The 26,757-nt window shown below is 51.9% G+C and overlaps 1 protein-coding gene across 2 annotated transcripts in view; it reads right to left on the reverse strand.

Moving 5' to 3' along the window:
- The window catches only part of LOC119974658, a 188,008-nt gene that overhangs the window by 81,722 nt on the left and 79,529 nt on the right, over positions 1 to 26,757 (reverse strand). For both annotated transcript variants that reach the window (XM_038813734.1, XM_038813733.1), the window contains exon 3: positions 7,800 to 7,859. In XM_038813734.1, the coding sequence (XP_038669662.1) occupies positions 7,800 to 7,859 (60 nt within the window). The remainder of the gene's footprint in view (positions 1 to 7,799; positions 7,860 to 26,757) is intronic.

Below are 26,757 nucleotides of genomic sequence, written 5' to 3' on the forward strand. Positions count from 1 at the left end.
TTTGATGGCAGGGTTCATGTACCGTTTCTGTGTGGGCGGGGATGGGGGGAAGCTATAATGCTCTTGGTAAGGGGGGTTCGGGCAGAACTCTGACGCTTGTTGGGATGCCCCATGTCCATGGTGGGGGGTGGGGAGGGAGGTTAAAGTCCTTTATAGGTGGCACCCTGATCTCTGTGGAGTCAGCCTCGCCGCCCACTGAGTTTGGTTTCCAGAATGGTTCAAAATCTGGACTAAAATCTCGGCTGTGCAGCTGGAGAGCTGCATGCTGGGTATCAGTCACAGCCTGACGTTCTGACATTCTATTAGAAAATTCCACTCTAAAGATGTAGTGCCTGATGTGTTGGGTATGCGAGGACTGCGTTTATCAGAGCAGTGAGAGAGACAGGCTTCCAACACTTGTAGAAGTACAACTCTATTTTATTTAACTATGAGCTGTTAAACATACTTGCACTGTGGGTCGACACTATGTTAGGTTGACTGAAGACCTATGGCTAACCTGACCAGACTATACTGCTAGCACATGGTAGATGTTCGTGCTACTGACTGCGGGCTCTGTCTGTCTCAGAGGCTGCGTCCCGAATGAGCGGAAAAACTAGTGCCCTCTGGCTTTATAGTGACCGTGTCCTGTCTGGTGATTGGCTGCTGTGTTCTGTGTGTTGATTGGTCTTTCAGCGTGTCAGTCAGTGTGTGTCTGTGCACCATCATATACTTATGTGGATATTGTGACATCTCCCCTTTTTTTTTTAAAAATATGTGTACGTGGCAATAAATAGTGTGGGATGTGAATGTTCCTGACTATGTGGGGCATATGTGAGCATATTTACAGGACTATATACAAAAGGTCTAACATATGTACACGGGAAGGTGTCCAGTGCAGATAGATTGTATGTAACATAAGCGGAACATGAATAACAGTATGTACAAGCTACTGAACGAATAAATAGTGTAGCAAAACAATCAGTTCATGAGTTTAGAGAGTTCATAAATTCAGGCAGTTCATAAATTCAGTCTCTGTGATGGGCGACGAATTCTAGTTGACCGCCTCAAGGGTGGGTCAGGGGCTGCCTGCTGTGGAACGGGCGGGACTGTGTCAGTCGCTGAGGGTGGCAACACAAAAGGTAGATTTGCGAGCTCTGTGATGGGCCTGTCCTGAGGGCGAGGCAGGGCATGACAATCTGGCGGCGAGCGTGGAAGGAGTCGTAGTGCCCGCCTATTTCGGCGAAGAAGAAAGCCATCCTGCAGACGAACCAGAAACGACCTGGGGGCCACTTGCTTGAGTACCACAGCGGCGGCAGACCAGCCACCTTCAGGAAGTTGTACACGAACCTTGCCATCAGGAGGAAGAGCAGGGAGATCTGTGGCACGGGCGGCATACGCCGATTTGTGTTGGGCCCAAGACAACTGCATTCGACGCAGGACCGGAAGATTGTCCAAGTCTGGGACATGTATGGCCAGCATCGTCGTTCATAACGTGCGGTTCATCAACAATTGAGCTGGTGACAGGCCAGTGGACAGTGGAGCTGACCTGAAGGCAAGTAGTGCGAGGTAAAAGTCGGATCCCGCATCGGCCGCTTTGCACAGGAGTCATTTGACAATGTGCATCCCCTTCTCAGCTTTGCCATTGGACTGGGGGTAGTGGGGACTGGAGGTGACGTGTGTGAAATTATATCGCCGGGCAAAATTGGACCACCCTTGACTAGCAAAACACGGGCCATTGTCGAACATGACCGTGAGTGGGATGCCATGGTGAGCGAAAGTCTCCTTGCACGCACGTGAGGTCATGTAGCCTAACTACCTCTGGGTAGTTAGAGAAGTAGTCCACTAAGAGGACATAGTCCCGGCCTAGTGCATGGAAAAGATCAATGCCAACCTTGGTCCAGGGGGATGACACCAGTTCATGTGGCTGCAAGGTCTCCTTTGGCTGAGTAGGCTGGAACCGCTGGCATGTTGGGCAGTTGAAAATGGCATTGGAGATGTCCTAGTTGGTGCCAGGCCAGTACATTGCCTCACGGGCCCGTCGGCAGCACTTCTCCACCCCCAGGTGACCCTCATGGAGCTGCTCAAGGACAAGTTCCCGCATACTGTGCGGAATGACGATCCTGTCCAACTTTAGCAGAATTCAATCTACCACTGTCAGGTCATCTTTGATGTTGTAGAATTGCGGGCATTGGCCCTTGAGCCATCCGTTTGTCAGATGGCGCATGACGTGTTTCACGACAAATCTAGATGAGTCGTTCGTCCGTGGCGGGCAGGTTAGACGAGCAGAACTTAACATGAGCATCAATTTGGCACACTAAGCCCGACGGCCCGCAGGGCGTAGTGACAGAACGGGAGAGTGCATTGGCGATGATGAGTTCCTTACCTGGGGTGTAGACCAGTTCGAAGTCATACCGCCTGAGTTCAAGGACGATGCGTTGCAGGCATGGCGTCATGTCATTAAGGTCCTTTAGAATAATGTTGACCAATGGCCTGTGGTCCGTTTCAACCGTAAATTTAGGGAGTCCATAGACGTAGTCATGGAATTTGACAATTCCCGTGAGAATCCTGGAGTTCAGTTACTAGTGGTGTACCGCAAGGATCTGTTTTGGGGCCACTGCTGTTTGTCATTTTTATAAATGACCTGGAAGAGGGTGTAGAAGGATGGGTTAGTAAATTTGCAGATGACACGAAGGTCGGTGGAGTTGTGGATAGTGCTGAAGGATGTTATAGGATACAGAGGGACATAGATAAGCTGCAGAGCTGGGCTGAGGTGGCAGATGGAGTTTAATGCGGAAAAGTGTGAGGTGGTTCACTTTGGAAGGAGTAACAGGAATGCAGAGTACTGGGCTAATGGCAAGATTCTTGGTAGTGTAGATGAACAGAGAGATTTCGGCATCCAGGTACATAAATCCCTGAAAGTTGCCATCCAGGTTAATAGGGCTGTTAAGAAGGCACATGGTGTGCTAGCCTTTAGCAGTAGGGGGATTGAGTTTCGGAGCCACAAGGTCATGCTGCAGCTGTACATAACCCTGGTGTGGCCGCTCCTGGAGTACTGCGTGCAGTTCTGGTCACCACATTATAGGAAGGATGTGGAAGCTTTGGAAAGGGTTCAGAGGAGATTTACTAGGATGTTGCCTTGTATGGAGGGAAGGTCTTACGAGGAAAGGCTCAGGGACTTGAGGTTGTTTTCGTTAGAGAGGAGAAGGCTGAGAGGTGACTTAATAGAGACATATAAGATAGTCAGAGGGTTAGATAGGGTGGACAGTGAGAGTCTCTTTCCTCGGATGGTGATGACCAACACGAGGGGACATAGCTTTAAATTGAGGGGTGGTAGATATAGGACAGATGTCAGAGGCAGTTTCTTTACTCAGAGAGTAGTAGGGGTGTGGAATGCCCTGCCTGCAACAGTAGTAGACTCGTCAACTTTAAGGGCATTTAAGTGGTCACTGGATAGACATATGGATGAAAATGGAATAATGTAGGTCAGATAGGCTTCAGATGGTTTCACAGGTCGGCGCAACATCGAGGGCCGAAGGGCCCGTACTGCGCTGTAATGTTCTATGTTCTAAGACCCAGGCACTCTTTTTCGATTTGCACATAGCGTTGCTCGGTGGGCGTCATTGCACGCGATGCGTATACGACTGGAGCCCATGAGGAGGCGTCGTCCCGTTGAAGGAGGACTGCTCCAATGCCGGACTGGCTTGCATCGGTGGCGATCTTCGTCTCCTTGGCAGGGTCGACGAATGCCAATACCGGGGCCTTGGTGAGTTTCGCCCTGAGTTCTCGCTATTCTTGTTCGTGGGCGGGGAGCCATTGGAATTCGGTTGTCTTCTTCACCAGATTGCGGAGAGCCGTGGTGTGGGATGCGAGGTTGGGGATGAACTTCCCCAGGAAGTTGACCATGCCCAGGAAGCGGAGGACCACCTTCTTGTCCTCCGGTGTCTTCATGGCATTAATGGCCGACACCTTGTCAGCATCCGGCTGCACGCCAAACTGTGAAATGTGGTTGCCGAGGAATTTAATTTCTGTTTGACCAAAGGAGCTTTTGGCTCTGTTGGAGGCGATCAATGTGTTCCTGTGGGGTGGTAGACCAGACAATGATGTCGTCTACATATACCTGCACCATTCGATGCTCTCCATCATTTGCTCCATTATTCGGTGGAACATCTCCGAGGCTGAGATGATGCCAAACGGCATCCGGTTGTAATAATACCGGCCAAATGGGGTGTTAAAGGTGCAGAGCTTCCGACTGGATGTGTCAAGTTGAATATGCCAGAACCCCTTGGATGCATCCAGCTTTGTGAAAAATTTGGCGCGAGCCATCTCGCAGGTGAGTCCTTTGCACTTTGGGATGGGGTAGTGTTCCCTCATAAATGTTACGGTTCAGATCCATGGGGTTGATGCACATGGGTAGTTCTCCGGATGGTTTCTTAACACACCCCATGGAGCTGACCCAGTCAGTTGGTTCTGTTACTTTAGATATGACGCCCTGGTCCTGGAGGTTCTGCAGCTGCTGCTTGAGTGGCGCCGGTACCCGGCGAGGTCCGTGAACCATAGGCGTGGCACTTGGTTTTAAAAGAATTTTGTACGTGCGTGGGAGTGTGCCCATGCCCTCGAAGACGCTGTGGTATCGAGTGATGATGTCCTTCAGTTGTGTTTGAAAGTCGGCGTCCGGAGATGCTGAAGCCTCAGCGGGTGACATGGAGTGAACCCTTTGGACGAGGTTTAGGAGTTTGCACGCCGGAGTACCGAGCAGGGAGGCTTTAGTGGACCATACTATCTCGAAGGGCAGGGTGGCCTTTAAGGAACGGTACGGCACCACAGGCTGGCATGAGCTGCTGGCAGCAATGGCATTGCCATTGTAGTCGAGCAGCTGGCAGGCGGATGGCAGGATGGTAGGCTTAACGTGGAGGCTGTCGATGTTGGCTGAAGCGCCGGTGTCCAGCCGGAATCGGATGCGAGATTTGTTGACCGTGAGGGTGGCACAGTACTCGTCCGGATCAATGCTCAGCACTGGGGAGGACTTGGATTTTTTCTTCTGAAGCACCTTGTGCTTGGTGATGATGCCCACCAGGAATGGTGATTTGAGATCCTCGGTGTCAGGGTCTGGAACCATGTCGGAGTCGGATTCGGTGACCGGTGGTTGGACGTCCCTGCTGCGCAGCTGGTGGGAGCGACGAGAGTTGTTGTTTCGCGGGACATTGCCGCTTTAAGTGGGCGGAGCCACAGTTGTTGCACGTCGTGACATCAGAACACTCAGTGCATCATCGTGCATGCACGGTGCGGTCGTACGTAGTGCACGCCTGCGCAGTTCGGTCTTCGGCCTCGCCATCCCCTCGGTCGGTGCGCGCATGCGCGGGAGCTCGGGAAAAGCACGCGAAATGGCCGCCCTCATCCAGGCTCAGGCCCTGGAGCTGTTTTACGGCCTGCACCCACTCTGCTTCGTGGGGGCCTTGCCGCGCCATCTCTGCCGCTTGAATGTGCGAGTATCGGTTAGTGGCGTGTTCATTCAGTACGCAGGTTTCGATGGCTATAGCGAGGGTGAGCTGTTTAACTTTGAGGAGCTGCTGGCGTAGGGGGTCAGATTGCACAACCGAAAACAATCTGGTCACGGATCATTGAATCGGAGGTGGAGCCGCAATTGCAGGATTGCGCGAGCATGCAAAGATGGGTGAGGAAAGATTGAAAAGGTTCATCCTTACCCTGCAGACGCCGTTGAAAGATGTAGCATTCAAAACTTTTGTTGACTTCGATGTCACAGTGGCTTTCGAATTTGAGCAGGACTGTTTTGAACTTGGACTAGTCCTCACCTTCAGCGAATGTGAGGGAGTTGAAAATACGGATGGCATGGTCCCCGGCCATGGAGAGGAAGAGAGCAATCTTCCTGGCGTCTGAGGCAGCTTCCAGATCTGTAGCTTCGAGGTACAGTTGAAATCTTTGTTCCAGTTCGCACCGAGGTTGCCGGTGATGTGGAGCAGCGGGGGAGGGCGGACGCTGTCCATACTACCGGATGGCTGATCACTGGTCAAAGGCAGATTATTTGAGGGTAGGTCCATCAAACTCTAACATCACGTACTGGTACGATGATGTGTTGGGTATGCTGGGTCTGCGAGGACTGCATTTACCAGAGAGGTGAGAGAGACAGGCTACCAACACTTGTAGAAGTACAACTCTATTTTATTTAACTATAAGCTGTTAAACATACTTGCACTGTGGGTCGACACTGTTAGGTTGACTGAAGACCTATGGCTAACCTGACCAGACTATACTGCTAGCACATGGTAGATGTCGTGCTGATTACGGGCTCTGGCTGTCTCAGAGGCTGCATCCCGAATGAGCTGGAAAACTAGTGCCCTCTGGCTTTATAGTGACCGTGTCCTGTCTGGTGATTGGCGGCTGTGTTCTGTGTGTTGATTGGTCTTGCAGTGTGTCAGTCAGTGTGTGTCTGTGCACCATCATATACTTGTGTGTATATTATGACAGTGCCTATAATCTAGAAAGTAAAGGAGCGATGTCATTTATGCTTTCAAAGATATTAAAGGGAACAGATAAGGTAGATAGAGAAAATGATTTTGGTTTTGAGTATTATTAAGACAGAGCTACATAGATTTGTGACAAACAAAGGGGTGAAAAGCTATCTGAGGGTAGTACGAAGTTGCACTCAGATCAGCCATACTATGACTGAATGGCGAACAGCCTTCAGGGGCTGAGTGGCCACTCCTGCTCCTAATTTGTAGCCATAAGATATCAACTGAATAGTTTCCCCTCACTGACTGAAATCAGCTGAGAGAGAGGAGAGTAAGATACCCATTCAAACATAAGGCCCAAATAATTAAACATTTGTGATTTTATTTCTTTATTTATAGCCTTGTCCCCAAGTTCCTGAAGCAGCACAATCCAAACCCATGACCACTGTGATAATCATAATAATTGTTTATTGTCACGAGTAGGCTTCAATGGAGTTACTGTGAAAAGCCCCCAGTCGCCACATTCCGGCGCCTGGTCGGGGAGGCCAGTATGGAACTTGAACCTGTGCTGCTGGCCTTGTACTGCATTACAACCAGCTGTTTAGCCCACTGTGCTAAACCAGCCACTAGGACAACAGATACATGGAAATATTGCCACCTGGATGGTCCCCTCAAAGTCACTCACCATCCTGACTTGGAAATATATCGGCGTTCCTTCACTGTCGCCAGGTCAAAATCCTGGAACTCCCATCTAACAGCAGTGTGGGTACACCTACACCACATGGACTGCAGCGGTTCAGGAAATCTGACCATCACCAAGGGCAGTTAGGGATGGGCAACTAATGTTGGCCTAACCAGCAAAATCCCTGTCCCGTGAAAGAATGAAAAATAGTGGGAAACTGCTGGCAAGGGAGAGGGATTAAGGAATCAGGTGTACAATCTCGTACAACCTCTTTTCTCTCCCTACAGGCTGCCAGACCTGCTGAGATTTTCCAGCATTTTCTCTTTGGGGACAATCTCGTAGACCTTGCTCCGAGACAAGATCATTTTGTGCAGGCGCTCCTCAATGGGAGAACAGGATCACAAAGTCACCCTTAAACCCAACAGAGAAAAATATTCTTCATCCTGGAATCCGGATTTAGATTCAATGATGAGGTAAAAAGCGACTTCCTGTCAATGAGTTGCTGGATCTGGTGAGTGCTTGGTGTTGGGTGCCCAAATGGAGAATGGTCAATTCCAACACTTTTATCCCTCACCTTCAAGTTCTCTTGTGTGCTAACCTCAAGAAATATATGCAGGAAATATGTATCATGCTTTCACAGCATACAGGAGTACTGGCAAATATTACATTACCTTCACAGGCTGACAGCTCCTGTTATTTCTTCGACCATTTGTCCCTTTTGTGTTTATCATCTGAAAAGTTTTGGAAAGAATGGCTATAAATCATAAGGTGTAAAGACAGAGTAACATCTACAGTCTGGCAAGCGATTAACGTATTTCTGTTCAGAAGTTGCAACCTGGATTCCTGACCCCAAATGCATTCCCATCTTCCCCCAACACATCGGCACAGTCAACACCTAGGAATTATCAATACAAGCTAATGACTATTAATTCCCCATTTTCCCCAAGGAATGACCTCACCTCTGCTGATATCTCCCCAACAGTTTGTCTGAGGTCACCAGGAAACCCCATGCACGTGGACTTTTAATCATTATTTTGGACAGTGCAATTATCTCCCGCTCCTTATTCTCTAAATTCATGACTTCTGAGCAATAAAGTACAAAGTATTTGTTCCTTAAATGTATCAAGCCAGACATTGCTGAAAAAATAACAGTGTCTGAATGGCACACACTTATTTATATGCCAATCAACGTGTAATGAGGAGAAGATACCCCGTGAAGTGTTAATGGCCTTAGTTGCTGTCTGATTCATGCTGCTGAGCCATTAGCTTTGCAGAAAGATGCTTGACATCTTCATCAGTTGCATGAAATTACTGTATTTGCATAGTAATTGCCTGTTAACTACTAATCTAGTAATTAACAGTGTAAGCATCATTTTTAACATGATAAATGTGCATTTCTGGCAATCAATCTTTCTTAACCAGTAAGTAAGTAAATTACAAGGTGCTGTGTAGGAGCCCATGGTGTTAAGGATAAGATACTGGCATGGATAGAGGATTGGCTGACTTGCAGAAAACAGAGAGTGGGGATAAAGGGGTACTTTTTCAGACGGGCACTCGGTGACTAGTGGTGCACCTCAGGGGTCAGTGTTGGGCCCACAACTTTTCACAATGTACATTAACAATTTTGAAGAAGTAACAGAAGGCATTGTTGCTAAGTTTTCAGATGATACAAAGATATGCAGAGGGGCAGGAAGTATTGAGGAAGCAGGGGGGCTGCAGAAGGACTTGGGCAGGCTAGGTGAGTGGGAAAAGAAGTAGCAGATGGAATACAACGTGGAAAAGTGTGAAGTTAGGCACTTTGCTATAAAGAATGGATTTGATTTATTGTCACATGTACTGAGATACAGTGAAAAGTATTGTTTTGTGCACAGTCCAGACAGATCGTTCGATACATGAAAAAACATAGACATACAATAAACACACAATGTAAATACATAGACACAGACATCGGGTGAAGCATATGGAGTGTAGTACTACTCAGTAGAGAAGATGTGTGGAGAGATCCGTTCAGTCCATAAGAAAGTCATTCAGGAGTCTGGTAACAGAGGGAAGGAGACTGTTTTTGAACCTGTTAGTGCATGTTCTCAGACTTTTTTATCTCCTGCCCGATGGAGGAGGTTGAAAGAGAGAATAACCCGGGTGGGAGGGGTCTTTGATTATGCTGCCCACTTTCCCAAGGCTACGGGAGGTATAGACAGAATCAATGGAAGGGAGGCAGTTTCGCGTGATGGACGGGACTGTGTTCACAACTCTGTAGTTTCTTCTGGTCATGGGCTGAGCAGTTACCATACCAGCCTGTGATGAAGCCAGATAGGATGCTTTCTATGGTGCATCTGCAAAAATTAGTAAGAGTCAATATGGACATGCAAAATTTCTTTATTTTCCTTAGGAAGTATAGGCATTGTTGTGCTTTCTTGGTCGTAGCGTCAACGTGGGTGGACCAGGAAACATTGTTGGTGATATGCCCACCTTTGAATTTGAAGCTGTTAACCATCTCCACCTTGGCACCATTGATGCAGACAGGCGTGTGTATGATACTTCGCTCCTGAAGTCAATGACAAGCTCCTTAGTTTTGCTGACGTTGAAGGAGAGATTGTTGTCATTACATCACACCATTAGTTTACATAGATAAATAGAAGCTAGGAGCAGGAGGCGGCCTTTTGGCCCTTCGAGCCTGCTCCGCCATTCATCACAATCACGGCTGATCATCCAACTCAATAGCCTAATCCTACTTTCTCCCCATAGACTTTGATCCCATTCACCCCAATTGCTATATCTAGCCACCTTTGGATATATTCAAAGTTTTAGCATCAACTACTTCCTGTGGTAGTGAATTGCACAGGCTCACCACTCTTTGTGTGAAGAAATGTCTCCTTATATCTATCCGAAATGGTTTACCCTGAATCCTCAGACTGTGACCCCTGGTTCTGGACACATCCACCATTGGTAACATCTTCCCTGCATCTACCGTATCTAGTCCCGTTAAAATTTTCTAAGTCTCGATGAGTTTCCCCCCTCATTATTCTGAACTTCAACGAGAACAATCCCAACCTAGTCCATCTCTCCTTATATGACAGTCCCACCATCCCTGGAATCAGTCTGATAAACCTTCACTGCACTCCCTCGAGAGCAAGAACATCCTTCCTCAGAGAAGGAGACTTAAACTGCACACAATATTCCAGATGTGGCCTCACTGTATAATTGCAGCAATACATCCCTGCTTCTATACTCGAGACCTCTCGCAATGAAGGCCAACATACCATTCGCCTGCTGCACCTGCATGCTTACCTTCAGCGACTGATCCACAAGGACACCCAGGTCCCGCGGGACACTCCCCTCTCCCAATTTACAACCATTCAGTAATCTGCCTTCCTGTTTTTGCTTCCAAAATGAATAACCTCACACTTATCCAAATTATACTGCATCTACCATTGATTTGCCCACTCACCCAACCTGGCCAGATCATGCTGTAGGATTCCTGCCTCTTCATCCCAAATCACCCTCCCGCCTAATTGGTATCACCTGCAAACTTTGAGATGTTACATTTTGTTCCCTCATCCAAATCATTAATATATATTGTGAATAGCTGGGGTCCCAACACCGATCCCTGTGGTACCCCACTAGTTACTGCCTGCCAATTTGAAAAGGACCCATAAATCCCTATGCTTTATTTCCTCTCTGCCAACAATTTTCTATCCACCTCAATACCTTTCCCCCAATCCCATTTGCTTTAATTTTGCACAATAATCTCTTATGCGGGACTTTGTCAAATGCCATCTGAAAGTCCAAATATACCACATCAACTGGCTTCCCCTTGTCAACTGTACTGCTTACATCTTCAAAGAATTCCAACAGATTTGTCAAGCATGATTTTCACTTCATAAATCTTGGAATCATAGAATTTACAGTGCAGAAGGGGGCCATTCAGCCCATCGAGTCTACACCGGCTCTTGGAAAGAGCACCCACTTAAGGCCACACCTCCACCCTATCCCCATAACCCAGTAACCCCACCCAACACTAAAGGCAATTTTGGACACCAAGGGCAATTTAGCATGGCCAACCCACCTAACCTGCACATCCTTGAACCGTGGGAGGAAACCGGAGCACCCGGAGGAAACCCACGCACACACGGGGAGAACGCGCAGTCCCTGCACAGACAACGACCCAAGCCGGGAATCGAACCTGGGACCCTGGAGCTGTGAAGCAATTGTGCTAACCACTATGCCACCGTGCTGCCCTCAAGCTATGGTTCTCAAGCTATTTTTATACCTTTGGGAATGGCGGAGAGAAGCACTTTGTATTTGCATTGTGTGCTTCTCATGGGTCAAAACTGTCCAATTGGAGCAGGGAAATTACAGGAATTAATATAGATTCCCAAAAGTGATTCTTCTCAGCCTGGACTTAATAGAATTTTGTTCCACAATTCTGGGTCCTAATAGTGGATATTCTGACACCGTGCTCTTCTGTATCAGAAAATGCCCTATTCGTTTTAGCGGAATCATTTTAGTGGTGCACATTAGGGTTCTTTTGTCAAAGAATTGTACACTTCATCGGTGTGCCAGGTATGTAATAATTAATTGCTTACACAGTACTGATATTCATCAAATATACAATAACTGTGGATGAAAATGCAACAATATTTTGCTAATCTATTATAATTATGGTGAATGAAGCATATTTAGTCATGCCTATTAAAGACTTCGCACTACACACAAGTATGTGTCTGAGTGTCTGAATTTAGTGACTTGTGTTAGTTGACGGAGAAGAAGTTGTGTTTTGAACCCTTGCGTATCAACAAATCTAACTGTTTACCTACAATATAATGTCACAGGCATTTACTCCTGGATAAAGGGAAGGGCATAACTTCAAAGATTCCTAATGGCTTGACTGGGCACCTTAGCGGGCATTCAGAAAAGATCAGACTTGTTTGCGCTGCTATGAAAGCTGAATACTCCAAAAGGCTTTTTGCAGAATGCTCTTCCGATGCCATGGTGAATGATTCTGTGAGAGGTCGGTGTTGGAAAGAAAACCCCCAAGATATGTGAAAGTGCCGTTCCGTTGACACTTTATTGGCAATTTATGGGATGTTTTCCACTTCTAAAAACCAGTGTGGTATGTTAGACTTGCCACTTGTTTTGATGATAACTAATACAAGTGCGAACTTGAGTTTCTGCTGAGTGAGTTACAGGGAATTATATAGAATGTATGGCACAGAAACATTTGGCTCACTGATTGTATGTCTATTATGTGCCACATGAGTTCCTCCCCTACCCTCTTCATTTAACCCCATCAGCATATTCTATTCCTTTATCCCTCATCCATTTATCTACATTCTTCTTAAATGTATTATGTAGAGTTCGATCTGGGTGCAAACTTTTGTCATGCTGACTCTGACTGATCCTGCCACTGCTTTCTAAAAGTTCCGCCATACAGTCCTTGATAATGGATTCAAGCATTTTCCCCACTACCACTGTTAGGCTTGCTGGTCGATAACTCCGTGCTTTCTATCTACCTCCCTTTTTGAATATCGGAGTGACATGAAATATTCTCCAAACTGCAGGGACAGTTCCAGAGTCTATAGAATCCCGGAAGATGACCACCAATGTGTCCACTATTTCCAGAGCCACCTCCGTAAGCACTCTGGGATGCAGATTCTCAGGCCCTTGGTATTTATCTGCCTTCAATCCCATCAATTCTCCCAGCACCATTTCTCAACTAATGTTGATCTCCCTCAGTCTTCCCTCTCACGAAACCTCTCGTTCTCCAGCATTTCTGGTATCTGATTTGAGTCCTCTATTGTTAAGACAGAACCAAAGTATGTATTCAATTGCTCAGCCATTTCTTTGTCCCTTATTATGCATTCCCCTGTTTCTGTCTGTAAGGGGCCTACATTTCTCTTTACCAAGTGCACGACCAGGGATTCCGTCAGGACCTGTTGCTTTCTGAGGGTTCGCTTTCAAGAAGGCCTATCTGACTTTGGAAGCTGTGGCGGTAGGTATAGATGTGTCCAAGGCTGCTGGGGCAGTTGACACCGGTTTGTTGCTTTCCTGCTCGAAACAAGCATAGAATGCATCAAGTTTGTCGGGGAGGGGTGCGCTGCTGCTAGAGATTCTACTCGGCTATGCTTTGCAGCCCGTTATGTTGTTTAAGCCTTGCCACAGCCGACGAGGGTCTGTGACTCATGCTTAGTCTGATATTGTCTCTTGGCATCCCTGATGACTTTGCGGAGGACGTACCTGGATTTCTTGTATAGGTCAGGATTGACTGTCTTGAACACCTCACACCTGGCCTTCAGAAGGGAGTGAATCTGCCGAGTAAACCACGGTTTCCGGTTGGGGAACATACGTACGACCTTTTTTGAAACGCAATCTTCTACACATTTGCTCTTGAAGTCTGTGACGGTGGTGGCATACTCATTTAGACTGACCGCTGAGTTCTTGAATATGGACCAGTCCACTGACTCCAAGCAGTCGCGTAAAGTTCTTCTGTTCCTTTGGATCAGCATTGCACGACCTTCTTAACCGGATTCTCCCACTTAAGTTTCTGCTTGTATACCGGGAGAAGGAGCACCGTCTTATGGTCCAATTTTCCAAAGTGAAGTTGGGGGATGGATCGGTAGGTGCCATTGATGTTTATGTAGCATTGGTCAAGGATGTTGACGCCCCTGGTGGGACAGGAGATGTGTTGGTGGAAGTTTGGAAGTAAGCTCTTCAGGTTGGCTTGGTTGAAGTCTCTGGCCATGATGAATAAGGGCTTTGGGTATTCTGTTTCATTGTTATTTATTATGGTGCACAATTCATCAAGTGCCTTCTTCACTTCCGCCTGGGGTGGGATGTAGATCACCATGATGATGGCACAAGTGAACTCCCATGGAAGGTAGTATTTTCTAAATGGGAAAAGGCTTAGGGAAACAGAAGCACAGAGGGACGTACGAGTCCTATTTCAAGATTCTCTTGAGATTAACGTGCTGGTTCGCTTGGCAGTTAGGACAAATGCAGTGTTAGCATTCATGTCAAGAGGGCTAGAATATAAGAGTAGGGATGTACATCTGAGGCTGTGTGAGGCTCTGGTCAGACCCCATTTGGAGTATTGTGAACAATTTTGGGCCTCATGTCTAAGGAAAGATGTGCTGGCCTTGGAAAGGGTCCGGAGGAGGGTCACAAGAATGATCCCTGGGATGAAGAGCTTGTCGTATAAGGAGAGGTTGAGAACTCTGGGTCTGTACTCACTGGAGTTTAGAAGGATGAGGGGGCAATCTTACTGAAACTTACAGAATATGAGAGGCCTGGATAGAGTGGATGTGGAGAAGATGTTTCCATGAGTAAGAAAAACTAGAACCAGAGGGCACAGCCTCAGACTGAAGTGACGATACTTTAAAACTGAGATGAGGAGGAATTTCTTCAGCTAGAGGGTGGTGAATCTGTGGAACTTTGCCGCAGAAGGCTGTGGATGCCAAATCACTGAGTGTCTTTAAGACAAAGATAGATGTGTTCTTGATTAACAAGGGGATCACGGGTTATGGGGAAAAGGCAGGAAACTGGGAATGAGAAACATATCAGCCATGATTGAATGGCAGAGCAGACTCGATGGGTCAAATGGCCTAATTCTGCTCCTATGTTTATGGCCTTGAGTGCGAAGTCTCATTTAATCAGATGAATTGTTCTGGATTTTAAAAAGGTTAAATTAAATTTTCAAAGCAATTTTCTTATGTTTCCTTTGCCTGGAATTTTTTATTCTTTTCCTAATCCGCTCTACCCCTCCCGCTATGTCACATGCTGCACTGGTTAGACCTTGAAAAATATTTTATTGGAGGTATTTTCAAATATACAGGGCAGAAACGAGCAAACAGCAATCGTAACGTTTCTGGCTATTAAGACCCAGAAAGCTGAGAGGTAAGATGAGTGTTGTTGCATTGTGGCCACAGAAGGTCTGCCTATTACAGCAAATATATTTACAGAGGACAGTCCTGTTGGGACAACCAACATACTGGCCCCTGTCCGGGCCGGCCTTTATACTGAGTTTTTATGACCCCCCCAGCAGGGTGGGCCTCCACCAACTGCGGGGAAACTCAAATTCCATGAGACCATGGGGACATTGATCAAACCTGTGGAAGTACCACAAGAAGTAGTTGAGGCCAAAACATTGTATGTTTTCAAGAAGCAGTTAGATTTGTCAGTTAGGGTGAAGGCGATCAAAGAGTATGCGGGGAAAGCAGGATTAGGTTATTGAGTGTGGTGAATGAGATTCACACGGTATTATAAGTTACCAATGTCACTCTGTTCCCATTATATATATATGTACCGATACTGTAAGTGCAGTTGCACTGCCTGACCACCAGGGGGACTAGCTCTGGGAGTACTCGAGAGTTTGTACTGGGCTCCCCCCTTGGCTCCACCCAGAACTCCTCCCCCGGAGCTGCTGTATAAAGATCCGTGCCACAGAGCCAGCCGGCCAGTTCATCAAAAGTTCAACGGCGAACAGGCTGGCTCTGTTGTAAGTACATTAAAACCGCTATTCTAATCCTACAAGCACGTGTCCGTAGAATTGATGGTTCCATCAATTTAATATACTTACGAAACAGTCGAAGTAAATCATAGAAGCAGCCCTCAAGCCCGGACGCCTAGAACTCGACCCGCAGGATGCAGAGGCTAAAGAAATTTTCTCCCACTGGCTGAGATGTTTTAAGGCCTACCTGGCAGAAGCCAGCACCGCTGGAACAACGGAGGAACAAAAGCTCAACCTACTGCACGCGAGGGTAAGCCACAGAATCTCCACACAGTTAAACCCAGCCGGTTCTTACACCACAGCGCTGGCGATATTGGACAAAATGTACGTTAGGCCCATTAACGAGGTTTATGCATGCCATGTGATTACGACTCACCGTCAGCGGCCTACAGAAACGCTAGCCGAGTTTGTACGGGAACTGAGCAATCTCTCTAATGACTGTAATTATCAAGCCGTTACCGTGGCTGAACATAGGGAGCTTGCTGAGCGGGACGTTTTCGTAGCGGGCCTTAGATCGAACTATGTGCGCCAAAGACTGCTAGAAAAGGGGGCCCAGGACTTAGATACTACTGTGGAGGCTGCTACCACTATGGAAGTCTCATTCCGCAGCCTCACCTCATTTCCCGCGGACCCCGCAACCTCATCGTGGGCCCCCGACCAACAACTCCCCCAGGCCTGTGCCGCATGGCCCCCCAGCTACCACGCTGCCAAAGCCAGTTACTCTGCGGCCCCAGGCAGTCACTCTGCGGCCCCAGCCAACTACTCGCTGCCCCAGCCTGTCATTTCTGTGGACAAAGCCAGCACCCGCAGCAGCACTGCACAGCCCGATCCGCGACCAGCAGCAGCTGCGGGAAGAAAGGCCACTATGCCAGAGTGTGCCTCGCGAAAAGAGCCCCAGTTTCTAACTCCCCAGTAGAGAGAACAAATCGCTCCCAGCACCAGCGGGCCCGCGGGGTCCGAAACGCTGCGGACTACGCCCCGTCCCGCCACATGTGATCCATGGGGCCGCCATCTTGGCAAACCCCCACCATGCGGCCGGCCACGTGTGACTCATGGGGCCGCCATCTTCCTTGCCGCTCACCATGTGCGATCCATGGGCCCCATCTGCATCTCCATGCTCAGATAGCTCATCAGAAGACTACGACTTCCCCGGGCACTCATCACACGGCCCGCAACTCAGCACAGCGATCCTGCATCAAGCTCGCCAGAACATACCGGCATCTACTCGACCGGATGCCCACTCGGAAGACTACCACTTCCCCGAGCACCCATCACGCGGCCCGCAACTCAACACGGTCACCCTAGATCAATCCCGCCCCAAGCACCTACGAAGTTCGATGGCGGAGGCCCAGATCAACGGGTACAGCACGCCATGCCTCTTTGACTCCGGGAGCACCGAGAGCTTCATACACCCAGAGCTGGTAAGACGCTGTTCGCTTCCTATTTTTCCTGTGAGCCAAACTATCGCCCTCGCTTCGGGATCCCACTCAGTCCAAATCCAAGGACGCACCATCGCTACGCTCACAATTCGAGGCGCTAGTTATTCGAAATTTAAACTTTATGTCCTGCCCGACCTCTGCGCGCCACTCTTATTAGGCCTGGATTTCCAGTGCAACCTCAAGAGCCTCACCCTCAGCTTCGGCGGGCCCCTGCCCCCACTCACTATCTGCAGCCTAGCCACACTGCGCATCTCCTCCTCTCCTCTCTTCGCCAATCTCACTCCAGATTGCAAACCAGTAGCTACTCGCAGCAGGCAATACAGCCTACAGGATAGGGTCTTTATCCGATCGGAGGTCCGAAGGCTGCTCAGTGAGGGGATCATAGAGGCCAGTAATAGTCCCTGGAGAGCTCAGGTGGTGGTCGTCAAGACCGGGGAAAAATTTTGCATGGTCGTCGACTATAGTCAGACCATAAATCGCTTTACGCTCCTAGACGCGTATCCCCTCCCCAGAATTGCAGACATGGTTAACCAGATCGCCCAATATCGGCTATTTTCCACGGTGGATCTGAAGTCTGCATACCATCAGCTCCCAATCCGCCCGGAGGACCGCCACTACACGGCGTTCGAGGCCGAAAGCCGCCTCTTCCATTTCCTCCGGGTTCCCTTCGGCGTCACTAACGGGGTTTTGGTGTTCCAACGAGCAATGGACCGAATGGTGGACCAGTACGGGCTGCGGGCCACGTTTCCGTATCTGGACAATGTTACCATCTGCGGCTATGACCAGCAGGACCACGACGCCAACCTCCACCGTTTCCTCCAAACGGCACAGAAATTAAACCTCACTTTAACAAGGAGAAATGCGTTTTCCGCACAAACAGACTGGCCATCCTTGGCCACGTCGTGGAGAACGGAGTCCTGGGCCCCGACCCGGACCATATGCGTCCCCTCTCAGAACTCCCTCTCCCTCATTGCCCCAAGGCCCTCAAACGGCGCTTGTGGTTCTTCTCATACTACGCCCAGTGGGTCCCTCAATATGCGGACAAAACCCACCCACTCTTTAAGGCCACACTATTTCCCCTGTCTGCTGAGGCGCGCCAGGCCTTCAGCTGCATCAAGGAGGACATCGCCAAAGCAGCCATGTGGGCGGTGGATGAATCCACTTCCCTTTCAGGTTGAGAGCGACGCCTCAGAGGTAGCTCTAGCAGCCACTTTAAATCAGGCAGGGAGGCCCGTTGCATTTTTCTCCCGTACCCTATCCGCTTCAGAACTCCGACACTCCTCAGTCGAGAAGGAAGCACAAGCCATCGTGGAGGCTGTTCGTCACTGGGAGGCACTACCTCGCAGGTAGGAGGTTCACCCTCATCACCGACCAACGATCGGTTGCCTTTATGTTTGACAACTCGCAAAGGGGCAAAGTAAAAAACGATAAAATCCTTCGGTGGAGGATCGAACTCTCCACCTATGGTCACGATATTAAATATCGACCGGGGAAGCTCAACGAGCCCTCGGATGCCCTATCCCGCGGGACATGCGCCAGCGCGCAAATCAGCCGCCTAAAAGTCATCCACGATGACCTCTGCCATCCAGGGGTCACCCGGTTCGCCCACTACATCAGAGCCTGAAACCTACCTTTCTCCAACGAGGAGGTAAAAGCGGTCACCAGGGACTGCCCGATCTGTGCAGAGTGCAAACCGCACTTCTATAGACCAGACAGGCCCCACCTGGTCAAGGCTTCTAGGCCCTTTGAACGCCTTGCGATCGATTTCAAAGGGCCACTCCCCTCAACTAACAAGAACATTTATTTCCTCAACATCATAGATGAGTTCTCCCGATTCCCTTTTGCCATCCCGTGCCCCGACATGACCTCCCCCACAGTCATTAGGGCCCTGCATAGTGTCTTCACCCTGTTTGGTTTCCCCAGCTACGTGCACAGCGACCGGGGTTCGTCCTTTATGAGCGACGAGCTGCGTCAGTACCTGCTCGACAAGGGCATCGCCTCGAGCGGGACTACCAGCTACAACCCCAGGGGGAACGGGCAGGTGGAGGGGGAGAACGCGACGGTCTGGAAGACCGTCCTACTGACTGTCCGGTCTAGAAAACTCCAAGTCTCCAATGGCAAGAAGTCCTCCCAGACGCGCTCCACACAATTAGATCCCTCCTCTGTACAGCGACCAATCAAACCCCTCACGAGCGGGTCTTCATTTTTTCTAGGGGCACTACCACGGGGGTCTCACTTCCGGCGTGGCTGAGGACGCCGGGCCCCGTACTCCTGAGGAAGCACGTCAGGGCGCACAAAACCGACCCCCTTGTTGAAAAGGTGCGCCTCCTCCATTCCAACCCCCAGTACGCATTCGTGGAATTCCCCGACGGTCGCCAGGACACAGTATCCCTTCGGGACCTGGCACCCGCTGGATCCAGCCCCCCCCCCTACCCCCACTGAGGAACCCCTTACCCCGTTCCCTATGATGCCGCCCCCTCGCGCCCCCGATCCCGCAAGCTCGCCCCACCTGTTCCACGCGGCAGCACCAGCGCGCCCCCAGTCTCCGGTTGAGCCAGAGATGTATGAAGTTTGGACGAGACCCGCCCCGGAGTCTGCCATCGTACCCCAGCTCTCAACACCCACCCAGCCACCGCAAGAGGCTGCAACCCCGGTGCTCCGCAGATCGCAACGAACAATTTGTCCACCAGACAGACTAACTCTGTGAGCCACCACCCCCGCCGGACTTGATTGTTTTCACAGGGGGTGAATGTGGTGAATGAGATTCACACGGTATTATAAGTTACCAATGTCACTCTGTTCCCATTATATATATGTACCAATATTGTAAGTGCAGTTGCACTACCTGACCACCAGGGGGAGTAGCTCTGGGAGTACTCGAGAGTTTGTACTGGGCTCCCCCTTGGCTCCGCCCAGAACTCCTCCCCCCTGGAGCTGCTGTATAAAGATCCGTGCCACAGAGCCAGTTCATCGAAAGTTCAACGGCGAACAGGCTGGCTCTGTTGTAAGTATATTAAAACCGCTATTCTTATCCTACAAGCACGTGTCCGTAGAATTGATGGTTCCATCAATTGAGTTGAATGATCGGCCACGATCGTAATGAATGGCAGAGCAGGCTCAAAGGGGCAAATGGCCTCCTCCCACTCTTATCTTCTATGTTTTTAAGTATCCCCATGGACCTCATGAGCGTTAATGCACTGGCCCAATGGGGAAGGAGACATTGCTGGATCTGCTTCTGGGGAAATAAGGTGAATCAAACGTCAGTCGGGGAGCATTTAGGGAACAGTGTTCACAACACCAGACACTTTAGATTAGCTGCGGAAAAGGACAAGGAGTAACCTAGGGTAGAAACATTTAACTGCTGGACAGCTAACTGTTGAGAACAGATCTGACTCCGATAAATTGGAATGAAGTAATGACAGGCAAAACTGTGATCAAGCAATGGGTTGCATTTGAAGAAAGGATTCTTTGGATACAGTCGACGTACATTCCCATGGACAGGAAAGGTAGGATAACCAAAACCAGAACTTCTTGGAAGGTAAAAGAAAGAGGTGGTGAAAGAAAGAGTGACAGAGTAAGGTGAAGAGAAGAAGGGGCAGGTATCAGTTGAGGGTCAGACTCAATGTGTAGAAGGTCCAAAGAGTGAACAAAAGAGTTAATAAGAGGGGAAATGGACATACATGTAAAGAGACATGCGGCTAACAGAAAAGAGAATCTAACAGTCTTCTATAGGCAAATAAACTGCAAGAATAGGAATGGAGATGATTAGAGACTAGGAATGGAGAGAGGGTAAGCCTGAGATACTAAATAAATCCTTTACATGTGGTTCACCAAGGAAGAAATTGCTGCCAGAGTCGTAGTGAAAACAGATGTCTTTGAAATCATCAATGGACTAAAATGGGTAAAGAGGAGGAATTGTAAAGGCTGCTTATGCTTGAAGTTGATGAGATCTTGCGTCTGGATGGGACAGATCCTTGATTGCAAAGGGAAGTAAGATTGGAAATTACAGAGGGATTGGCCATCATCTCCCAATCCTCCTTAAATACGGTGGGCGCGATACTCCGAGGCCGTGCCGGTTGGGAGAATAGCTGGCCGCGCCAGTTTTTCACGCGACGCTGGTCCGACGCGCTCCCGCGATTCTCCCAACCGGTGAAATCGGTCCCGTTGTGTTCCGCACGGCGCAATCCGGAGGATCGCCCGAGGCACCAAAAATGGCGATTCTCCGGTACCCCCGCTATTCTCCTGCCGGGATGGGCTGAAGTCCCGACGGCGTGACCCCAGTTCACTGCGGCCGGGGGGGGGGGGGGGGGGGGGGGGGGGGGGGGGGGGGAGGGTGTGAGTGGAGGGGGGGGGGGAAGAGGGTGTGAGTGGAGGTGGGGGGAGCGGGAGTGAGGGGAGGGGGGAGAGGGAGTGAGTGGAGGGGGGGGGAAGAGGGTGTGAGTGGAGGTGGGGGGAGTGAGGGGAGGGGGGAGAGGGAGTGAGTGGTGGGAGGGGGGGAGAGGGAGTGAGTGGAGGGGAAGAGGGAGTGAGTAGTGGGAGGGGGGAGAGGGTGTTAGTGGGAGGGGGGAGAGGGTGTGAGTGGAGGGGGGGAGAGGGTGTGAGTGTGAGGTGGGGGGAGCGGGAGTGAGTGGAGGGGGGAGAGGGAGTGAGTGGTGGGAGAGGGGAGAGGGAGTGAGTGGAGGAGAGGGGAGAGGGAGTGAGTGGAGGTGTGGGGAGAGGGAGTGAGTGGAGGTGTGGGGAGAGGGAGTGAGTGGAGGTGGGGGGAGAGGGAGTGAGTGGTGGGAGGGGGGGAGAGGGAGTGAGTGGAGGGGAAGAGGGAGTGAGTAGTGGGAGGGGGGAGAGGGTGTGAGTGGAGGGGGGGAGAGGGTGTGAGTGGAGGTGGGGGGAGCGGGAGTGAGGGGAGGGGGGAGAGGGAGTGAGTGGTGGGCGAGGGGAGAGGGAGTGAGTGGAGGAGAGGGGAGAGGGGAGTGAGTGGAGGTGTGGGGAGAGGGAGTGAGTGGAGGTGTGGGGAGAGGGAGTGAGTGGAGGTGTGGGGAGAGGGAGTGAGTGGAGGTGTGGGGAGAGGGAGTGAGTGGAGGTGGGGGAGAGGGAGTGAGTGAGTGGAGGGGGGAGAGGGAGTGAGTGAGTGGAGGGGGGAGAGGGAGTGAGTGAGTGGAGGGGGAGAGGGAGTGAGTGAGTGGAGGGGGGAGAGGGAGTGAGTGAGTGGAGGGGGGAGAGGGAGTGAGTGAGTGGAGGGGGGAGAGGGAGTGAGTGGAGGGGGAGAGAGTGAGTGGAGGGGGAGAGGGAGTGAATGGAGGTGGGGGAGAGGGAGTTAGTAGTGGGAGGAGGGAGAGGGGGTGAGTGGAGGTGGGAGGAGAGGGAGTGAGTGGAGATGGGGAGAGGGAGTGAGTGGAGGTGGGGGGGGAGAGGGAGTGAGTGGAGGTGTGGGGAGAGGGAGTGAGTGGAGGTGTGGGGAGAGGGAGTGAGTGGAGGTGGGGGGAGAGGGAGTGAGTGGAGGTGCGGGGAGAGGGAGTGAGTGGAGGTGGGGGAGAGGGAGTGAGTGGAGGTGTGGGGAGAGGGAGTGAGTGGAGGTGGGGGGAGAGGGAGTGAGTGGAGGTGGGGGAGAGGGAGTGAGTGGAGGTGGGGGAGAGGGAGTGAGTGGAGGTGGGGGAGAGGGAGTAGTGGGAGGGAGGGGGGAGAGGGAGTAGTGGGAGGGAGGGGGGAGAGGGAGTAGTGGGAGGGAGGGGGGAGAGGGAGTAGTGGGAGGGAGGGGGGAGAGGGAGTAGTGGGAGGGAGGGGGGAGAGGGAGTAGTGGGAGGGAGGGGGGAGAGGGAGTAGTGGGAGGGAGGGGGAGAGGGAGGGAGTGAGTAGTGGGAGGGAGGGGGGGAGAGGAGTGAGTGGAGTGGAGTGGGTGGTTCACCCCCGGATGCAACATCTCAGCCGCCCTGCCATGGCAGGACAGTGACGAGGACACGGACGCTGGTTGCCCTCTGGCTGATGGGCAGAGCCCACTGATGCACCGGTGAGGAGGACGTTTTTAACTGACCGTTGGATGCAGAAAGTGACCAGGGGTTAGGCTGGCCGCGTGCGAGCAGTGTGACCAGGCCACCGGGACACACGGGTATCCTGTGGCAGGCGGCTGCCGAGGTGTCGAAGAACCTCCGTCTAACATGTCGTTTCTCTGCCCCTCCCCACCACCCTTCTGTAGGTCACCATGTATGCCAATCAGACAGCGATGTTCACCACAGTGGCTGGAACCGCAGCACTGCAGTTGGCCATCTAGCAGCGTCGACAGCGACATCCCACAGTGGATGCAGATGCAGGGGCAGCTGCAGCAGAGGGAATGGCCGCGGAGTGGCCCGTCGCAGCCGCGCAGGCCGCAGGCGCTCATGGCCGATATGTCCAGGGGGAGGCCGAGGGGAACATTCATCCCCAAACGCTGAGGAAGGCACAGGATGCGGGCACTGATGTCGAGCAGCATGGGGGGAGGAGGAGGAGGAGACACTGATGGTGGAGCCAGGGCGCCAGAGGCGACAATCGAGGCCCAGTGTACCGTGACTGGATCTTTTTCAAGGCACTGCCGGACATCACCTGCAGGAGGAGACTCCGGTTCAGCAGGGAGACAGTCGCACATATCTGCCACGTCGTGGCGCACCTCGCCCCACGTGGAACGGGAGGAGGACACGCGATACCGATATCAGTCAAGGTGACGGTGGCACTTAACTTCTACGCTACCAGTTCCTTCAAGTCTCCGAGTGGGGACCTATCCGGGATATCGCAGGCATCAGTCCACAGGTGCATCCGGGACGTGACCGACGCCCTGTTCGACATCGCGGACCGTACATAACCTTTCCCGAGGACCGAGCCCATCAGGAAGCACAAGCCCGTGGATTTGCCAAGGTGGCCGGGATACCGATGGTCCAGGGAGTGATCGATGGTGTTCACGTCCCCATGCACCCGCCTGCAGGCAACAGGGAAGTGTTCACTAACAGGAAGGGCACATACTCCATGAACATCCAGGTGGTCTGCGACCCCCACATGAGGATCATGCACGTGTGCGCAAGGTTCCCAGGGAGTGTGCATGATGCCTACATTCTTGCGCAGTCGTTCATTCCCGCAATGTTTGAGGGACAGCCCCCCCGGCTGAGGGGCTGGTTGCTGGGTGACAGGGGTTATCCACTGAGGTCTTGGCTGATGACGCCAATACGGAGGCCTCAAACCAACGCGGAGACCCTATACAATGAGGCCCATGTAGCAACCAGTGGTGTGGTGGAGTGGTACTTCGGATTGCTTAAGATGAGATTCAGATGCCTGGACCACTCCGGAGGGGCCCTGCAGTACCGGCCCGACAGGGTCGCTCGCATTGTTGTGGTCTGCTGTGCACTGAACAACATCACGATGCAGAGGGGAGATGCCCTGGTGGAGGAGTCGGAGGGAGAAGCCAATGGCAGTGGTGCCAACGCTAACGAAAAGGAGGAGGAGGAGGTTGAGGAGGTGGAGGAGGATGGCGTGCAGCAGGGTGGGGCGTGGGCGCAGGACACAGACACGACCTGGGTGCTGGTAATGTCCAGGAGGCTGCACGACGGCACTGTAGAGGACAGCGGGCACGTGACGCATTGGTGGCTGCAAAATTCACGCACCACGTGCGAAGGGATCGCTGAACACTACCACCTGCATTACCAGTTGTGCACACAGACAGCACACAACCCCCCCCCCCCCCCCCCCCCGCACCCCCGCTCTGCGTACACTGCTCCACTTCGACATCACCTTACCACTGCGGCACAATGGTATAGCATGACATTGATGGCTGTGTCAGCAGGTGTGATCAGTGCCATGTTGAATGATGACAGCCCGATCTGCGGTGAGCTGTGAGCTCAGAATCATTGGACAAAGTCTGACTCATGGCAATAGCTGAACCATCCATCTCGGAGGTCGCTGAGTTCGTCAGGGACACTCCATCACGTGCCCATGTGGGGTAGCTGGCGTCGGAGTGCCGAGGACTACGGTGTCCGACTGTGGGAGGGGGGGGGAGAGGGACTGCACACCCTGCACCGAAGTTTCACCGCTCGTCAACCCCAGCAACACTCGGTCACCATCACGATCCCCGTGGCAACGGAAAAATCACAGTCTTACAAGTTCGGTGCAACAGTGAGTTTAATGGTGAATATTTTGTACAGATGCCCTAGCCCCTACAACTAATCTGTGCCCTTCACCCTTGCCAACTTACTTTGTGTCCCTCTTCATTGCCTTACGGGCCCTACCACTACGTCTAAGTGAATCCCCAGATGGAACAGCGGGAGTGGAGGCGGACTGCTGAGAATCACGCCCCGCGACATGTCCCCGTCGGCACTCGTTTCCTGGGGCGACCCGGTCTTGATGGGCCAGGCTGCTCCGCGGGTGTGTCAGATGACATGGTGCCAACCTGCTCTGCCCGCTGCCCACCGGATGCACCAGGGATGGGACGGGGGGAGGCCGAACGTTCAGGGACGTCCCGTGATGGAGATAATGGGACGGGCCTCGGAACCTCCTCCTCCCTCGGGGAGCCCGATGGCCCCCGAGCCTCACTGTGGGACGGAGGTGTGAGCGGGGAGGTGCCCTGTCGCCCCACCGACACCTGGCGCTACCAGTCCTGGAGGCCTGCAACGGGATCCACCAGGGTCCGAATGTTCGTGGAGACGGAGTACAGGTAGTGAGACATTCCCGCCAGGGACTGTGCGACCTCAACCTGTGAGTGCACGACGCCATCCAGCACGTGTGTCAGGTGGCCGATGCTCTCCGCGACTGACTGCTGGGACTGTGCCATGGCCTACTGGGACTGTGCCATGACCCGGTGAGAGCCGGCCAGGGCCCGTAGCGCGCCGGCAATGTCATGCTGGCTTTGGCGCATTGCTGCCTGTGAGAGGGCAGCCCTCTCCTGGGCCATGGATGACGCATGCACATGAAGCCCAACGCCTTGCAGAACCTGACCCATGGCCGATACCGTTTCACCCATTGCCTCGACCGCGGACGCCACCAGTGCAGTGTCGGCACTCCTTACTCCTGGACGTGGATTGACTCCTCTAACTGGGTCTGCAGCTGCTGGAAGACGGCCCTCATCCTGTCATTCTGTCGCTGGGTTTCAAAATGCATCGGCTGTCCGGGTGGGTTGAGTAAATCCAGGAACCCGGGAACCGTCTGGGCGGCAGCTGGATGCTGGGCCTGGGCTGCCCTCCGACTGTCCAGCCCCTCGGCTGCTCCGACCTCCACCTTCTGTACCGGCTCAGCTGTGTGGTGCACACCAGACCGTGACCCAGGAGCCTCATCACTTAATTGCCCAACCGAGGTGAGTGTCTCTGGGATGGTGAATGGTGTGGGAGATAGCAGTGCCGCAAGCTCTAGGTCCTCGTCCATCAGATATTCAGGAGTGTCCTGGTCCCAGTCATGTCCCAGTGCAGGGCGCACGCGGACCATGTACGGTTCAGCGTCAGGTGAGTCCGTTGACTGCGTCGCCGTCCCCTGTGCGTCTGGGTCCACTGACCCTGCCCTGTCCTGTCTCGCGGCCCGACCTTCGGGCAACGCACAGCCATGAAAGTCTTCACTATCCGTCGTCTATACGTCCCCCTCGATAGTCCTGGATTTGGAGGTCTGGCCCTCCAGGCCGACCTCCTGCCACCCTCTGGTGTGCGACCCTAGGTGCGGTTGTCGTCGCGGATGGTCGGCTGTGTG

Source organism: Scyliorhinus canicula, chromosome 12 (assembly GCF_902713615.1).
Source record: "Scyliorhinus canicula chromosome 12, sScyCan1.1, whole genome shotgun sequence".
In the NCBI taxonomy this organism is placed as follows: domain Eukaryota; kingdom Metazoa; phylum Chordata; class Chondrichthyes; order Carcharhiniformes; family Scyliorhinidae; genus Scyliorhinus; species Scyliorhinus canicula.